At 42.1% G+C, this 16,654-nt stretch overlaps 2 protein-coding genes across 2 annotated transcripts; both read left to right on the top strand.

Moving 5' to 3' along the window:
- Nucleotides 1-5,828: 5,828 nt before the first annotated feature.
- On the top strand, nucleotides 5,829-14,818 carry LOC124405218. The gene is made up of 3 exons (XM_046879924.1): nucleotides 5,829-5,983; nucleotides 10,793-11,007; nucleotides 13,751-14,818. Exons 2-3 carry the CDS (start codon nucleotides 10,827-10,829, stop codon nucleotides 14,449-14,451), a joined length of 882 nt encoding a protein of 293 aa, XP_046735880.1. The 5' UTR covers nucleotides 5,829-5,983; nucleotides 10,793-10,826; the 3' UTR covers nucleotides 14,452-14,818.
- A 299-nt stretch (nucleotides 14,819-15,117) lies between these two features.
- Nucleotides 15,118-16,293, top strand: LOC124405204. Its single transcript, XM_046879903.1, has 2 exons — nucleotides 15,118-15,459; nucleotides 15,541-16,293. The coding sequence occupies exons 1-2, from the start codon at nucleotides 15,454-15,456 to the stop codon at nucleotides 15,922-15,924; spliced, it is 390 nt and encodes a 129-aa protein (XP_046735859.1). The 5' UTR covers nucleotides 15,118-15,453; the 3' UTR covers nucleotides 15,925-16,293.
- The last annotated feature ends 361 nt before the right edge of the window (nucleotides 16,294-16,654 follow it).

The following is a 16,654-nucleotide window of genomic DNA, read 5'->3' as shown; positions in this document are numbered from 1 at the left end:
CAGAGAAATGACGATGAAAAGAAGCAGTTTTTTGGCTGTAACTTTTCAGGCGTTGCTCGCAGCCTATTGGGACTGCGACCAATCGATTTCTCTCGCAAAATTACGTAGGAATAGTGCCTTAACGATTTATTTTCAACATTTTTCAAAGACGTCGAAATTTTCGTCAAAAATCCAAAGGGGTTAGCCTTAGTTTTTTCTCCATTTTCGGAGCCGAGAATTTTTCGTTTCGGAATCGATTGGTATGACCCTCTTTAGAGTAATTCGACCCCAAGGAACTCAGAAATCACATGAAAAAGAGCGTAGGATCAACAGCAGAGAAATGACGATGAAAATAAGCAGTTTTTTGGCTGTAACTTTCCAGGCGTTGCTCGCAGCCTATTTGGACTGCGACTAATCGATTTCTCTCGCAAAATTACGTCGGAATAGTGCCTTAACGATTTAATTCCAACACTTTTCAAAGACGTCGAAATTTTCGTCAAAAATCCAAAGGGGTTAGCCTTAGTTTTTTCTCCATTTCCGGAGCCGAGAATTTTTCGTTTCGGAATCGATTGGTATGACCCTCTTTAGAGTAATTCGACCCCAAGGAACTCAGAAATCACATGAAAAAGAGCGTAGGATCAACAGCAGAGAAATGACGATGAAAATAAGCAGTTTTTTGGCTGTAACTTTTCAGGCGTTGCTCGCAGCCTATTTGGACTGCGACTAATCGATTTCTCTCGCAAAATTACGTCGGAATAGTGCCTTAACGATTTAATTCCAACACTTTTCAAAGACGTCGAAATTTTCGTCAAAAATCCAAAGGGGTTAGCCTTAGTTTTTTCTCCATTTTCGGAGCCGAGAATTTTTCGTTTCGGAATCGATTGGTATGACCCTCTTCAGAGTAATTCGACCCCAAGGAACTTAGAAATCACATGAAAAAGAGCGTAGGATCAACAGCAGAGAAATGACGATGAAAATAAGCAGTTTTTTGGCTGTAACTTTTCAGGCGTTGCTCGCAGCCTATTTGGACTGCGACTAATCGATTTCTCTCGCAAAATTACGTCGGAATAGTGCCTTAACGATTTAATTCCAACACTTTTCAAAGACGTCGAAATTTTCGTCAAAAATCCAAAGGGGTTAGCCTTAGTTTTTTCTCCATTTTCGGAGCCGAGAATTTTTCGTTTCGGAATCGATTGGTATGACCCTCTTTAGAGTAATTTGACCCCAAGGAACTCAGAAATCACATGAAAAAGAGCGTAGGATCAACAGCAGAGAAATGACGATGAAAATAAGCAGTTTTTTGGCTGTAACTTTTCAGGCGTTGCTCGCAGCCTATTGGGACTGCGACCAATCGATTTCTCTCGCAAAATTACGTCGGAATAGTGCCTTAACGATTCAATTTTAACACTTTTCAAAGACGTCGAAATTTTCGTCAAAAATCCAAAGGGGTTAGCCTTAGTTTTTTCTCCATTTTCGGAGCCGAGAATTTTTCGTTTCGGAATCGATTGGTATGACCCTCTTTAGAGTAATTCGACCCCAAGGAACTCAGAAATCACATGAAAAAGAGCGTAGGATCAACAGCAGAGAAATGACGATGAAAATAAGCAGTTTTTTGGCTGTAACTTTTCAGGCGTTGCTCGCAGCCTATTGGGACTGCGACCAATCGATTTCCCTCGCAAAATTACGTCGGAATAGTGCCTTAACGATTTAATTCCAACACTTTTCAAAGACGTCGAAATTTTCGTCAAAAATCCAAAGGGGTTAGCCTTAGTTCTTTCTCCATTTTCGGAGCCGAGAATTTTTTGTTTCGGAATCGATTGGTATGACCCTCCTTAGAGTAATTCGACCCTAAGGAACTCAGAAATCACACGAAAAAGAGCGTAGGATCAACAGCAGAGAAATGACGATGAAAATAAGCAGTTTTTTGGCTGTAACTTTTCAGGCGTTGCTCGCAGCCTATTGGGACTGCGACCAATCGATTTCTCTCGCAAAATTACGTGGGAATAGTGCCTCAACGATTTAATTCCAACACTTTTCAAAGACGTCGAAATTTTCGTCAAAAATCCAAAGGGGTTAGCCTTAGTTTTTTCTCCATTTTCGGAGCCGAGAATTTTTCGTTTCGGAATCGATTGGTATGACCCTCTTCAGAGTAATTCGACCCCAAGGAACTTAGAAATCACATGAAAAAGAGCGTAGGATCAACAGCAGAGAAATGACGATGAAAATAAGCAGTTTTTTGGCTGTAACTTTTCAGGCGTTGCTCGCAGCCTATTGGGACTGCGACCAATCGATTTCTCTCGCAAAATTACGTAGGAATAGTGCCTTAACGATTTATTTTCAACACTTTTCAAAGACGTCGAAATTTTCGTCAAAAATCCAAAGGGGTTAGCCTTAGTTTTTTCTCCATTTTCGGAGCCGAGAATTTTTCGTTTCGGAATCGATTGGTATGACCCTCTTCAGAGTAATTCGACCCCAAGGAACTTAGAAATCACATGAAAAAGAGCGTAGGATCAACAGCAGAGAAATGACGATGAAAATAAGCAGTTTTTTGGCTGTAACTTTTCAGGCGTTGCTCGCAGCCTATTGGGACTGCGACCAATCGATTTCTCTCGCACAATTACGTAGGAATAGTGCCTTAACGATTTATTTTCAACACTTTTCAAAGACATCGAAATTTTCGTCAAAAATCCAAAGGGGTTAGCCTTAGTTTTTTCTCCATTTTCGGAGCCGAGAATTTTTCGTTTCGGAATCGATTGGTATGACCCTCTTCAGAGTAATCCGACCCCAAGGAACTTAGAAATCACATGAAAAAGAGCGTAGGATCAACAGCAGAGAAATGACGATGAAAATAAGCAGTTTTTTGGCTGTAACTTTTCAGGCGTTGCTCGCAGCCTATTGGGACTGCGACCAATCGATTTCTCTCGCAAAATTACGTAGGAATAGTGCCTTAACGATTTATTTTCAACACTTTTCAAAGACGTCGAAATTTTCGTCAAAAATCCAAAGGGGTTAGCCTTAGTTTTTTCTCCATTTTCGGAGCCGAGAATTTTTCGTTTCGGAATCGATTGGTATGACCCTCTTTAGAGTAATTCGACCCCAAGGAACTCAGAAATCACATGAAAAAGAGCGTAGGATCAACAGCAGAGAAATGACGATGAAAATAAGCAGTTTTTTGGCTGTAACTTTTCAGGCGTTGCTCGCAGCCTATTTGGACTGCGACTAATCGATTTCTCTCGCAAAATTACGTCGGAATAGTGCCTTAACGATTTAATTCCAACACTTTTCAAAGACGTCGAAATTTTCGTCAAAAATCCAAAGGGGTTAGCCTTAGTTTTTTCTCCATTTTCGGAGCCGAGAATTTTTCGTTTCGGAATCGATTGGTATGACCCTCTCTAGAGTAATTCGACCCCAAGTAACTCAGAAATCACATGAAAAAGAGCGTAGGATCAACAGCAGAGAAATGACGATGAAAATAAGCAGTTTTTTGGCTGTAACTTTTCAGGCGTTGCTCGCAGCCTATTGGGACTGCGACCAATCGATTTCTCTCGCAAAATTACGTCGGAATAGTGCCTCAACGAATTAATTTCAACACTTTTCAAAGACGTCGAAATTTTCGTCAAAAATCCAAAGAGGTTAGCCTTAGTTTTTCCTCCATTTTCGGAGCCGAGAATTTTTCGTCTCGGAATCGATTGGTATGACCCTGTCTAGAGTAATTCGACCCCAAGGAACTCAGAAATCACATGAAAAAGAGCGTAGGATCAACAGCAGAGAAATGACGATGAAAATAAGCAGTTTTTTGGCTGTAACTTTTCAGGCGTTGCTCGCAGCCTATTGGGACTGCGACCAATCGATTTCTCTTGCTCAATCACGTCGGAATAGTGTCATAAAGAAATAATTGCAGCACTCTTCACAGTCATTGAAATTTTTGTCAAAAATTCAAAGGGGTTATGGGGTTCATGCGTACGGGATCAACATCACAACTAATCCATTCGTCAGTTCCTGGTTTTGAGCTACTCCCTCGGCTCATGTGTTCTCCTGATAGCAGGAGTAGTTTTACATTGAAATTTTTCCGCTGCACCTAATGCTAACTTGAATTACCATGTGACCATCATTGTTCAAATCCGATAAAATCTTTACTGGTAATTTAAAGGAGTTAGTCTTATTTTTTTCGAGCAAAACATCTTTTGTCTCAGAACCCATTCATGTGAATCTTTGGAAACGAATTGGACCCTAAGCAACGCAGAAAAGACATGGAAAAGAGCGAAGGACCTACAGCTGAGGATGCACGAAGAAAACACACAGAAATTCATTCCGCTATTTATTAAAACCCAGGTTACGTAAAACAGTACAATGTTATACATATTTTCACTTGCAGAAGTACATTGGACCTGTGCGCAGGACGGAGCTTGACACATGCTTACAAACCACAATTATTACTGTGTCATATATTACTTTCGATACGCTGCGAAAGGTGATATGGATTATACTTTCTACGCCAATATAGTGGTTAGCATTGTTATGGAATGTTCAATAATTTCTTTATACTTTATCTTTATTTATTTTTATGTTATCTGGCAACTTATTCACGTATTATACACTGACACGTGAACACTTGTACTAGAATTAAGGCATATTAAATAAAGTCTAACTGGATTAAAACAAGAACTTTGTAGCTCTGAATTTGTCACTTTCCTTTCCCGTCAATCTGAAAACCTAGTTACGAATTTGATACCTTTTGGCAAGAAGTTTTGATTCGTTGCTTGCAGCGTATTTGGACTGTGCGCATTGGATTCCTCTGAAAAAATTACGTTGAAATAGTGCATCAAAGTATTATTTCCACCATTTTTCAGGATGGTTGAAATTTTTACCAAAAATCCAAAGGGCCCAATCGATTACTTTCGCAAAATTACGTCGAACTAGCGCATTACAGAATCTATCCAGCATTATCCAGAATCGATAAAATCAGGGCATGCAGAACATCATAAAACCATCAGTTAAGGAGTCGGACATGCGGCTTATTCGCGCAATTACGCAATATTCTCACTGTATTCCAGTGAGTCGTATGTGTTTTTCCACAATCGTATGATTGTGTTTCTTCTCCTTGTAATCCAATAGTTTTTTAATATGAGACGTCCTTATATCTTATAGAATTCTACGAACCGATCGTTGGGAATATAAGCATTCATATTGGGAATTGGAAGAGATATGGTCTAGATGCCAGTCGTGCAAACAGATACCAACAAGAATTCACGTAGGTTGTCTTCCTAATGGTTATTCCATATGTTTTGTTCGCCATTCAAGGATGTGGTAGTGCTGCATTGCAGTCCAAACGTCTCTTCATATGGCAATTCTTCCGCATTCGAAAAGTTATTCGTAAATACAGTTTCACTGATGGCTTCCATATGGAATTCTATGTCATTACACTAGAGAGCACCTTTCCAGAGCTCCTTAACCTAACTTATTCTTTGTCGCAATAGCTATAACTGTTCCTTGTTTAATTTCTGTTTTTGAATTTCTGGGAATTTGGTGACGAATTCCTGTTGCTGAGTCCAACCGGATGGAGCCCGTAAATCGAGGTTTACTCATCGCTTACCAGGTTTAGCAAACAGATCAAAGGTACGTGCAGAGACACCTGAAACGAGATCTAAAATTAGTGTTTTATATTGAAAATAAATCTTGCATTATCCGTAAAAATTGTTGATGATACCAGTGCCCCCCTTCCACACGCACACGCACGTACGCTCGTGCACACTAATACCAATTCACACATCCAACTGAAATCGCTGGATTTTTTCTACTCATCTGAATTGGCCTCGAAATCAACAAACGCCTACGCACGAAGCATAAATTACCCAGAATCGCGTGTAACCGAGGCCTCGTGACAAGGAGGGAAGGGGTAACCCTAAGGAGAGTGGGAAACGCCAGGCGTCGAGACGCCCGATCAAGTCGTGCCGGTACCTCTGAAGACGTCGCACCTTGAGGAATACCCTGAAAATCAACTTAGGTACGATTTCTGTCTTAACTTTTAATCTCACAAGTCTTCATAATTCACCCTACGATCGACCATCCATCCACCCGCTGACTGTCTGTTGAAATTTAATTTACCACTTGCCAGCTTCGATTGATTTGGCTTCGCTGTTCGGACATACTAACCTCTGACACCGAAATCTAATGTAGTCGACAGATTCGCGATATAGAGCAATTAGGTTAGCTCGCCAATTTTCGTGATTGACGAGTAGAGGTGACCGACAAACGCGTGCCGACCTTAAGACCATCTCGCGTCTCTTAAGTTATAATCTGGTCTTCTCATTCCTTACGATTTCATCTCATCGCTAGATGCATACTGTTCGCCCAGAGAACCAAACAAATTAAACGGCGTAATCTTTTCCTCGACTCGAATTCCTGCCCCGTAATTGAAAGTAGTAAAATCCGAATGTCAAAATCTGATACCATCTTGATAATCTCACCACCGACCGGTAGTCCAATGTTGCGAACTTTCCTGTACGCAACACTAACTCCGCAAGTATCAAATTTCGCTTAAAATATCTTTCACCTTGGATTTATTTTGAAAAAATCACTCGTACGAACATCGAGTTGTGAGTTTGATATCACGCGTAGTATATAGACTTCCGTCAATTGAGATATTCTTTTTTCTCGTTAATAGGTTTACATTTTTAGATCCTTTACAGGATTTAGCTAATTGTTGAACATCGGTTTCAAGTCAATTCGCTTCAAGCTACGGCTACACTGAGTGGTATTGCACCCACTTACAAGTTCATACGTAATCTCTGAATACGGAATAGGCTACGTACACGTGTCGGAAGCGACGAAGTCAAGCGATTCGATGCAATTCGCCAATTCTCGAATCCAAAATGCGTGCTATATTAAAAATTTCCCGTATCCTCACATGCAAATAACAAAATAGCGCTAGCGCCTGGCTATCGCGTGACGTGGAGATCCGAATAAAAAAGCTTGGCGAGCCTCCAATGAGTACACGTAGTAGTAAAATAGATTAGCGCATTAGATAATTAGATTTTGTAATCGATATCACCGATTCTAAAACAATGTCTGCACCAGCTAAATTTGGACTCCCTCGCTCTATCTTCTTGTCTGTTTCGACTCGGCTCCTCGTCGCTCTCGCGGTTTTCTTTACGTGCGCGTCGCCCGCGTACCTCTGGGTTCCTTAACTCGTTATGTAACAAAACTCCATCGACGTGGCCTCTCCTCGCCTATTTCAATGTACTCGCACAAATTTTAATGACCGCGGGATGCTGCGACTCATCGTTATAGGTACACAATTACCCCGGTACCTACCGGAGTGAAATTTGAACCTTCACGACAATTATGCGCTGCACGCGAAAACGAATAGAAAATAATGGGCCAAGTTATTACGGGATTGTTTGTGGGAGGGAGATTCTTGTAATACATGTCTCATCGCCACGTCGACACGGTAACACTTATTTCACGGGAATTTATTGTATTTATAGCTGCGTAACGAACTGTCGCTGCCAGAAATACATACCTATGTAACATTGAGTCTTACCGATAGGGTACAAAAGAACAACGTATACGAATACCACAAAATTTACTTGTCATGACTGAATCCGTGGAAATAATCACAATGGCATTAACAACAAAAATAATAATAGTAATAATGTTGAAAAAGTCTTCAAGGCCGGTTGCGTCCCATCGCATAAATAATAATAATCACCGACTATTCTTAGCGATAAAAGAAGTAAAAAATAAAATGAAAGGGGAAGATCGAAAAAATAAAAAATCCCAGCAAAGTGTCGAGTATATTTATAGCTATATTTGGCGACACTGTGAGAAGAGACAAAATATTATTTCACGGGTATACTCTGCAGACCTACATATTATACTCAAAAGTATACCGCGTGATATTCTTGAGACGTGACGCAGTAAACGGGGCGTTTTTAATGCTTTCTTAGCATTCCATGCGGGCTTCCGGCCGCCTCACAAATAACCGGGGACAGATAGACATCAAGACTGGAAATTTAGTCTGACGTTAGATACTCGCGTGTGATTCATCCTGTACTGCAGATCCGTGGTCATTTGAGTCGGATGGCTTTGGTTTCTACATCAGTGTTGAAATGTTTTTCGCATGTTATAAGCTTTAAAAACAAATCCGATACTGCAAGAGGTCAATTTTACTGAAAAATGAAATCGGTTTTGGGGTACCTTGAGAATTTGACAAATATCAAACAGCCGCCATAGATCGAAAATACTGTGCATATATCGGAATGAGGGATATATTTCGGTGCTGCTCTCGCTTGCTGGCGCATCTATGCTAAACCGCTCGGTCGCTCATCCGTTAAACGAGCGTTGAACGGGCCCCCCTCTGGGGTCCTAACTCCTAATGACTTGGCCTCGTGCGGGAGGCTACTTAATAATACGACGTCCCGGGAGCTGGCTGAAAGAGAGGTGACACCGGCGATCCACGTTTAAAGACTTCGAGAAAGAGAGCAGGACTACATAATGAGGAGATCAATTTCGAGCACAGGATATCCGCCATTTATTCGTGTCGGATGCTAGTTGCAATGGGGCAATTAGTGATCCGCGTATTGTCTAGGTACTGGTTTACTACGTCAATCTCAGCGCGCCTACCATATTAACCAGAGTAATTTTGGCCGTGATGTTTTCCGACATAGCTCTTACGCCTTCGATGCCAAGCTACAAGCTTACGAGCTGATCATCAAGTAGGTGTCGGGGGTTATGAGTCATTATTTTCGTTACCTAGGATAAAACGATCTGTAGGATCCCGGGATCAGGCAAGTGGTGATTAGGAAAATACTCGACAGGGCATAAAAAGCGTTCCGGGGTTATGCAATGGACCCAAAACTCAGCTTTTTTGATTCTGCGTCAATGGAATCTCGGAGCATTGCGATCTGAAGCGACGATATACAGAATATGGGTCGAGTGCAGACTTGCGTCAGGGTAGGGTGTAGTGATTCTGGGTACGTGGCAGGAATGCGTTTACATCGAAATCTTGTCGACCCGTATAGACATATGGATGACTGTACAGTAACGGAGAAAATCTGTGACGTCGAAGTCAAATGATCAACCCTTCATTCCACCCCGCTACTACGGAGCGTTGACAGGGGATTTCATTTATCAAATACTGATTGCGCCGATTGTCAAACCTTCTTGCCAAGAGGTAAAAATAATCGTTGGTTCAGTTTCTAGCGCGTCGGTGACAAACGTCTCAAACCCCGCCGCTTCGTCGCCGCCAACTCGGCGCTTATATTCTTATTTTATTATTTCCCTTGTCGTCTATAAATCGAGACGTCGAATTTTTTCTAAAATTAATCATAGTGATGTCTGCGAATGCTCTTTCTTTACTTGTGAAAATCACAAATTTTACAGAATACGTTTCTCTAAGAACTGATCCGTCAATTTTTAAATCTCTGCTCTTGGGTACTGTAAAGAGGAATCAATATTCTTCGACCATTGCGTTAACTACCCTCGCTTACGAATAAGCGAAAAAATTATGACATCCAATTGGCAAAAATGACAAACAAAAGCCCGTTGTTAGCTCCGAACTACAAGTAGGATCCATAATAATTGAAAACATGCAAATTCTTCTAAATAATAATATTTGATTCCATCCGAATTTCTTAGCCTTCGATCCTCTGTATCGAAAACACAGTGTTGAATAATAGTTAACGTTATTCGCACTTGAGATAGTATAGCCAATCAAGAGCCGTAATAAAGATTTGAACGGAAATAGTTTAACGGTACTTGAGATATCAAATATGCGGAGTGTGGAACAGAAAAACTAATTTTGACCGTCTATAATTCGAGCCTCTCTGTAGGAGGGTGCAGTTTTCAAACAATTTCCACCTTCTATACTTCGAGAAGGGATCCCAGTTCTTACCGTCTAGTTTAATTTAAGATGAGTGGGCTTTCGAAAGCAGAATGCTCTTCACATATTTCACACCACCCATGAGATTGGGACTCGGTCTCGTCAAACTATTGCTGTACAAAAACAAAACCGCGTGGGTAATTTGATTAAATGCCAAGTGGTCAACTAGCAAGTGTTCCAGTGCTACGCGTGAAAACGGATGCTGTGTGTTTTAAGATTCCCGCAAACGACGCGTGCGGTACCAAGGCTTTCAGGTATTACGCATGCCGCTGAATACTTCGGGTTCCCGGTCGGAATTTCCCGAAAGAATCGGAAATTCGCATCTGCAACAACATCGCCCGTAGTCACCAACTTTTGTCAAATCAGTTTCGGCCAGCCTGCCTGGTTCTTGCAGCGCTTGCTTTGGCCAGCCAAACTGCGCTCGGCTGGTCTGCGGCTGGTTCACGGGCGCCAAATTAGATTCGATCTATTTTCGACCGGGACATATAGTCAGTCGTTCCATTTTACAACTACTGGGCCACGCAACCACCGAAACAACTCTCTGCTTGTGTGAAAGAAGCCGTTGCTTTTTCTGTCCCGCTTAAAATTTCAGGATATTCGCAAAATCACCCCGCTTTGCTTCTACACAGCATTATGAACTTCTCTAGTAATCCACAAAGCGGACTGTCATTTTACACCGTAGGAAATTTTATCCTGTCTCAAATTTTTCTCACACCCCGATACGCTTGATTAACTATGCATTTTACGCGGTTTGAAAATTTATATTTAAAGTATGATCTATGCTGCTATAAAACATCTAGTGTCATACGACCAAGATAAATTGAAGTGTACTTACTGATGAGGAAGAAATTCTCATTGTTTTGAATTTATTCTTCAACCGTTGATTAAAGAAAGCTAATTCTTAGCCTTACACGAGTCCCCTATTTTCAGAAAAGAGCACCCGTGTCTACGTTAGGAAGCGAAGATGTCCAGGCCGATATTAAGCAGGCCACGCACCCGCGTTTACGGATGCAACTACGACAAGGGGGAATCCTACTACAAACCAATGGTCGACCACCTTGACCGAAAGTACAGCGGACGCCCACTATTCCCGGAAGCAAGAAGTTCCCTTGCCGATGAGATCGCAGCGCGCCGAAGCGACATCGGTAAAAGCTTCAGTCGTTTTCCAAAATGGTTTTGACCACTGGCACGCAAATTTTTCTTTCCCATTTGTGTGACGTTGCGCTCCAAAACACAGTCCCGCACATCGGCACGTGCCTCCCGCACAATCTTCTAATCATATTTGTAATAATAAATAAGGGAAAAGTACAGCCAACAGTTCGACACCTGAAACACCTCTGTATCGATGTATCGCCTGCCGTCTGTGTGACAATAATATTCTTCATCGGTTTTTTTTTTTTTGGTTTGAAATTCATTCTACGTCACTCTTCACCTGACTTTATTCTTCACTCTTCCCTGTTTCTTTCTGGCGCAGTGCTTCGCACTTGTTAGATCAATATACTTGTGAAATTGTGCCTCCGGAGAAAAGTAGATTAAGATGAGAATCGATACTTGAATTGCGAAGTGCCCCGGAGAAGACGAAGACAAGCAATCCCGTACTCGTAAAACTTGGAAAATACGCACATCTTCACCGATCTCATCTTAATCTCTTCACGGCTGAGTCACGGTTCCTCGAAATGTAAATAGTTTGTTACGTTTCAATTTTCTCCCCCTGTCACGTTACCATTATCTCTATATGTTCTACACGCCGTTGTTCATAATCATTGTATTACTACCTGATTGTTGAATAAATGTTTGCTTTTTGAAGATTCTGACTTTAAATTGACTGAAGTCCAGTTTGACTTGTACGTGCCTTGCATGCTGCATCGTTTAGATCGCATCGTGGTTGTAGACTATCTACTGCATCGGCACTCATCTTTGTTGTGTTTCATCGGAATGTTACAGAAAAAGGTAGAATATAAGTAACCATCATCATTAGATTAGAGAAAATTTCATTACTCGTAACTTGAAAAATACTCTTCCTTGTTCTGATATCAGTAAACGGTTAGTACAGCTCACATATCACTATTAAAAATTTCTGTATGGAACTTCCTACACTCTAGTGGAAGTTTCATATAGATACGGAACAGTGAATCCACCATACATTTACTGTTTATCGAATTTACAAATACAATAAATTTACTACACAATTTACTAAATTCAAATGACCTTCTCGTGTGTTTCCCATAAATTTTAGTGAAATCAAGAATTTTAATTGTGAATTTTAAGACAAATACGTAGTAATTCTCAACGCCACACCGAATTCATAACTTTGCATCCTGATTTAGTAAATTGACAACTCTCTTGTATAGTAAACGTGTAGTGAATTCACGACCACTTTTAACAGTGCATACGAACTGTAATGCTGGTTAATTAATAAACTGTAAGGCAACTATTATTCCAATAGATCTCAGCCGTTTTAAATATCGAAGGACGCCAGAGCGAATTAACTATTACAAAATCGCCGCTGTGAGCGAAATAGGCGCATGTACTGTTAATGTACGAAAAATATTCGTTTCTCAGCATATAGTTTCAAATCCTACAACTTGAAGCAGATCATTTCAACGCTTGTTACCTATTCCAAGTGAAAATTCGCTGCAGCCATTCGTTTGCCGTTCGCTCGTGTTGGTTGGGTGGATAGAAGCATTTTGTACGGTGCCGGGGGTTCTGCACGAACGTCGAGTAATGCGAGTTTGTTTACTCTCTTGAAATAGAGCGAAGAGAGATTTTGCTCAAGGCGTCATGAACTGGGTGCCATCCAAAGCGGGCGCTGTTAGTTATATCCACGTATAACGAGAAGGATGACTATTTCACACTCATGGGTGTAAACGTGCAGAAAATTTATGACCTACTTGCTTGGCTTCAATGAAATTAATTGCTTCTGCAACTCCGGCGCAACTCGGCGACGAAGTTCGTTGGTCTTTGAATCTGCAGAGTTCTGCCAATCGCCGTGGGTTCGGTAGAAGAGTTTCAGGGTACACAGTACGTGCAGTTTTCGGTCGGCCGTTGATCTAAAAGAATGGCTTTTTGCTAGTAAAAAAAAAAAAAAAAAAGAAATCAAACTGTGAAACTCAGCTCATTCTGCAAGATATTCATCCTGTGGCCTTGACCCAATTTTAATTGGCGGATCGGCCGTGAAGGTTCCTTCGTGCCGGAAAATAAGAAGTAAGCGTTTCGCAAACCTCAATGAAGTTGGATAGTCTAAAAATGATTTCGAGACAACGTCACACATGCCTCACCATCTCAGCTTTCTGCTAAATATACTTTACCCTTTCCCGGTGCTTCGCTTTTTTCCGCAGTGCCGCGGGTCATAACCGCTGCAGGCTTAAGGGGACTCACAGTCCTCGGCGGCACGGAAAGCCTGGAGTTTTGGAGATGCTCTTGAAGCTAAACAGCGGGTAACGCGCTAACGGTGCATGCCGATTAGTATCCGATTAGACGCAAACTTATCCTAGATTTTTCAGAAAATAAAATAAAAGCAATTAAATCGGTTGGCTATTACGTGTTACCCACATGGGCCTTTTTTCAATATTCGCAAATCTGCATACTGAAAACAATACATTGAGAACTTTCAAATTCGTTCAGTGGATAAGGATTGGGCTCATTCGATGTTTTTTTTTTTTCTATTTTATACATCAAAATTGTTGTTCACACACACAGCTAAGCCATATACAAAAAATTGCACACTGGAAATCTTCCACTGTTTGAAATAAAATGAAGATCTTCCTGCATGTGGCCTGAAAAGTCAGAGTCTCGAAAACTCCGGACGTTTTTCGTAGGACCGATATTTTGGGCCTCCTGTAAATTAACCGGGGCCTCACACGCTCACTATATTTCGATCGGTTGCAGGCTCCCGCGATCTTGCTGGTTCCCGCAACGACTCCTTTGGGCGTGACCTTGACCTTGAATCCGAATTCCGTCCCCGCGCCCGACCCTCGAGCGAAGTGCTCCTCGACGACGAAGACACCGTGTTCGACAGTCATGGTCAGCGGACGCGTCGCGATACCGCAAGCGATAATTTCGCCAGCGAGGTCGAGGCGACGACGCGTCGTTTCAAGGCACGCGTCGCGGCGCTGAGCTACGACGAGGACCTGGAGAACAACCGGCGCCCGAAATACGAGCCGGGCAACAAACTCTTCGAGTCTTTCGGCGCCAGCGTAAAGGCAGAGTCTGATCGCGCCAGGTCAGCGATCGAGGATGCCGAGGCGGCGTTCAAGCGTCGCTCGAGGTTCGTCAGCGAAGACCTCGTCGCCGAGGAGAGGCCGGCCCTGACCAAATGGTCGAAGGTGGCCGGGCTCGACGAGGACGCTCCGAGTGCCGCCGCCACCAGAGCCAAGCAGACCCGAGCCCGTCTCAACGACCTGGAAACGGAGATGGAGGAAATCGCCGAGAGGCAAGCTAAGCGCGAACAGCGCAGCGCCGCCTTGCGCGCGTTCGTTAACGAGAACGCCGCCGCCAGCGAAAACTTGGCGAGCTCCTTCACCAGCAAGAAGGTCTCTTCGGTCCGCGCCGAGAGGGCCGAGAGGTCCGACAAGCACGTTTCCTTCTAGGCGAAGACCTCCGCTGCACCCCCGATCGCTTTCCAACCTGCGGGCATTGCCGGGAGACGCCTTGTCCCGCCTCCGCCTTATCTCTTCCATTATTTAAACCTCATGTAACCGGTCCTTTCTACGGATCAACGAATAAAGTGTTCCTCTTTGATTCGAAAGCACGCCGCACGCGATACCCGAAACGAGCGTATTACTAACGAATCGAACCGCTCCCGCGAACGCTCGTCACTTCCTCTTTTTGTCCACCTCATTTTCGAAACCATTTGAATTTTTTATCCGCTTCTACGCGGGACGATCCTTTTTCCATTACCTTATGTGCACTCGAATTCATTTTCTCATCTCTTTTCACGCAATCAATTGTTTTCTTCTTTCTCGATGATTCTTTTTTCGCATAATACAAATTTCGTAAAAATAACGTCAAATCCGTTCTAGCATAAAAATTGAAAATATCATTGCTCTGTATGTACATGTTCGCCATGTATTTTTTAAATGTATAAAACTTACGTTCGTTGTGAATAAATTAATACGTTACCGTCATCATTGGCATATTTATTTACAAAGAATTATCGACCGATGAATTACTTCTGCAAATGTATAAATATAACATGAAGAAAAAAAATTGTCCACCGCACAATTCTGATTGTAATTAATAATAAAAGTAATCACGTTTCACGTATTGATCGCAATTCGGCTACGTTGCTTCTAATGTTGTATTACAATATCAGTTAACCCATTAAAACGGCCGAGCAATTGTATATCGCCTAATAATTCACTAACTGCTATAACAAGCACGCTTTTACTAACATTTCAGGAACACGGGGCTTGGCCGAGTCTCGTAACGATTCATTCGACGACCTGGATTTCATATTCGACAATCGCGGCCGTCCCGTGCACGGGGAGAACTTTGAAGATGACTTTGTCAGCACTCATAGACGATTCAAGGAACGAGCAGCCGCCGCATTTGACTCTGACTTAGCAGAGCTTAGACGCAAGCGTAAAGATATGCAGGTACCTCAACTATGACATACTGAAAAAAAATCAGCCTACAGTTGAACCGAAATGTTTTTTGAATGCGCTTTCTTTTCATAGGACAGAATGTTCGACATGGTCGACATCAACGATGAAATCGAACGTGCCAAGTCGACTCTAGAGGCAGCTGATTTCGCTTTCCAGCGCCACGCAACGAAGTTTGACAACAACGAATTTTTCGAGGACGCAACGTCGGTTAACAAGACGAACAGGCACAGGAAACTGCAGGATATTGAAGTCGACGAGAGGCCAAGACCTAAGGCTGCATTTAAGGAGGAAGACCCGACTCAACTGAAATCCATCACAGCTAGGAAAGCTCGAATCAATTCGCTCATAGCTGAGAACACGAACGCGGATTATTTCCCCTATGGAGGTACCGAGATTAAAACTAAACCAAAATCGGCCTTCAAAAGTGACAAGAGAAAGAAGACCGTCTCATTTTAGGAGCGAATGCATCTCCTCGGACACTTGATAAAATTCGAAAATTCAGCCATGTTTATATAACGGAATTAAGCGCAGCACTTTGCATTGTACCTATATGTATACCTACTTGTTGCTGGCAATGACTGAATCTTACATTATATTCTGACCGGACTGTGACTAAAAATTCATTGTTCATCCCCATTCAAGGTCTATCTATTCGTGCAGCGACACCCTCACCCACTTTCATTAAATACTTCCGATTTTCTACTGCGCAATTTCAAGTGCATCGCTATACTATGCATCTGCTATTTCTATACCATCTTACAGTCGGCATTGATGCTAGGAATTGATGCCAGCTGCGCGTTATGTTCTTATATCGAAATTCGGTACTTTGACAATGTGATGAGAAAGACGAAAGCACCGAGTCTTGGGTGTAAGGACTTTCGAATTGAAATAAAAACTTTAGGAATATGCCTAGGTTCGGGTTTATCGCTGTGTTCCTCGTACAATTAATTATTCTCAATGTAATGTGAAAAATAAAGTCAACTCCCGATGTACAGTGTTCTTTCGTTCTACCAACTGGCTAAATAGTCACGCATCCTTAACCTTGGTCAACCAACAAACAAACTGACTCAAGGTGTAGATGGTTTAATTTCGAAATGACAATTGCATTCATTGGATGTTTACCGCGTGCGTCTGTTGCCAGCATTTATCTATACTTAACAAAGCTTGGTAATGATCAGTGTCAGCA

This window comes from Diprion similis, chromosome 4 (assembly GCF_021155765.1).
Source record: "Diprion similis isolate iyDipSimi1 chromosome 4, iyDipSimi1.1, whole genome shotgun sequence".
NCBI lineage: Eukaryota > Metazoa > Arthropoda > Insecta > Hymenoptera > Diprionidae > Diprion > Diprion similis.
The sequence above is the reverse complement of the archived record's forward strand: the minus strand, read 5'-3'. Positions and strand labels throughout refer to the sequence as shown.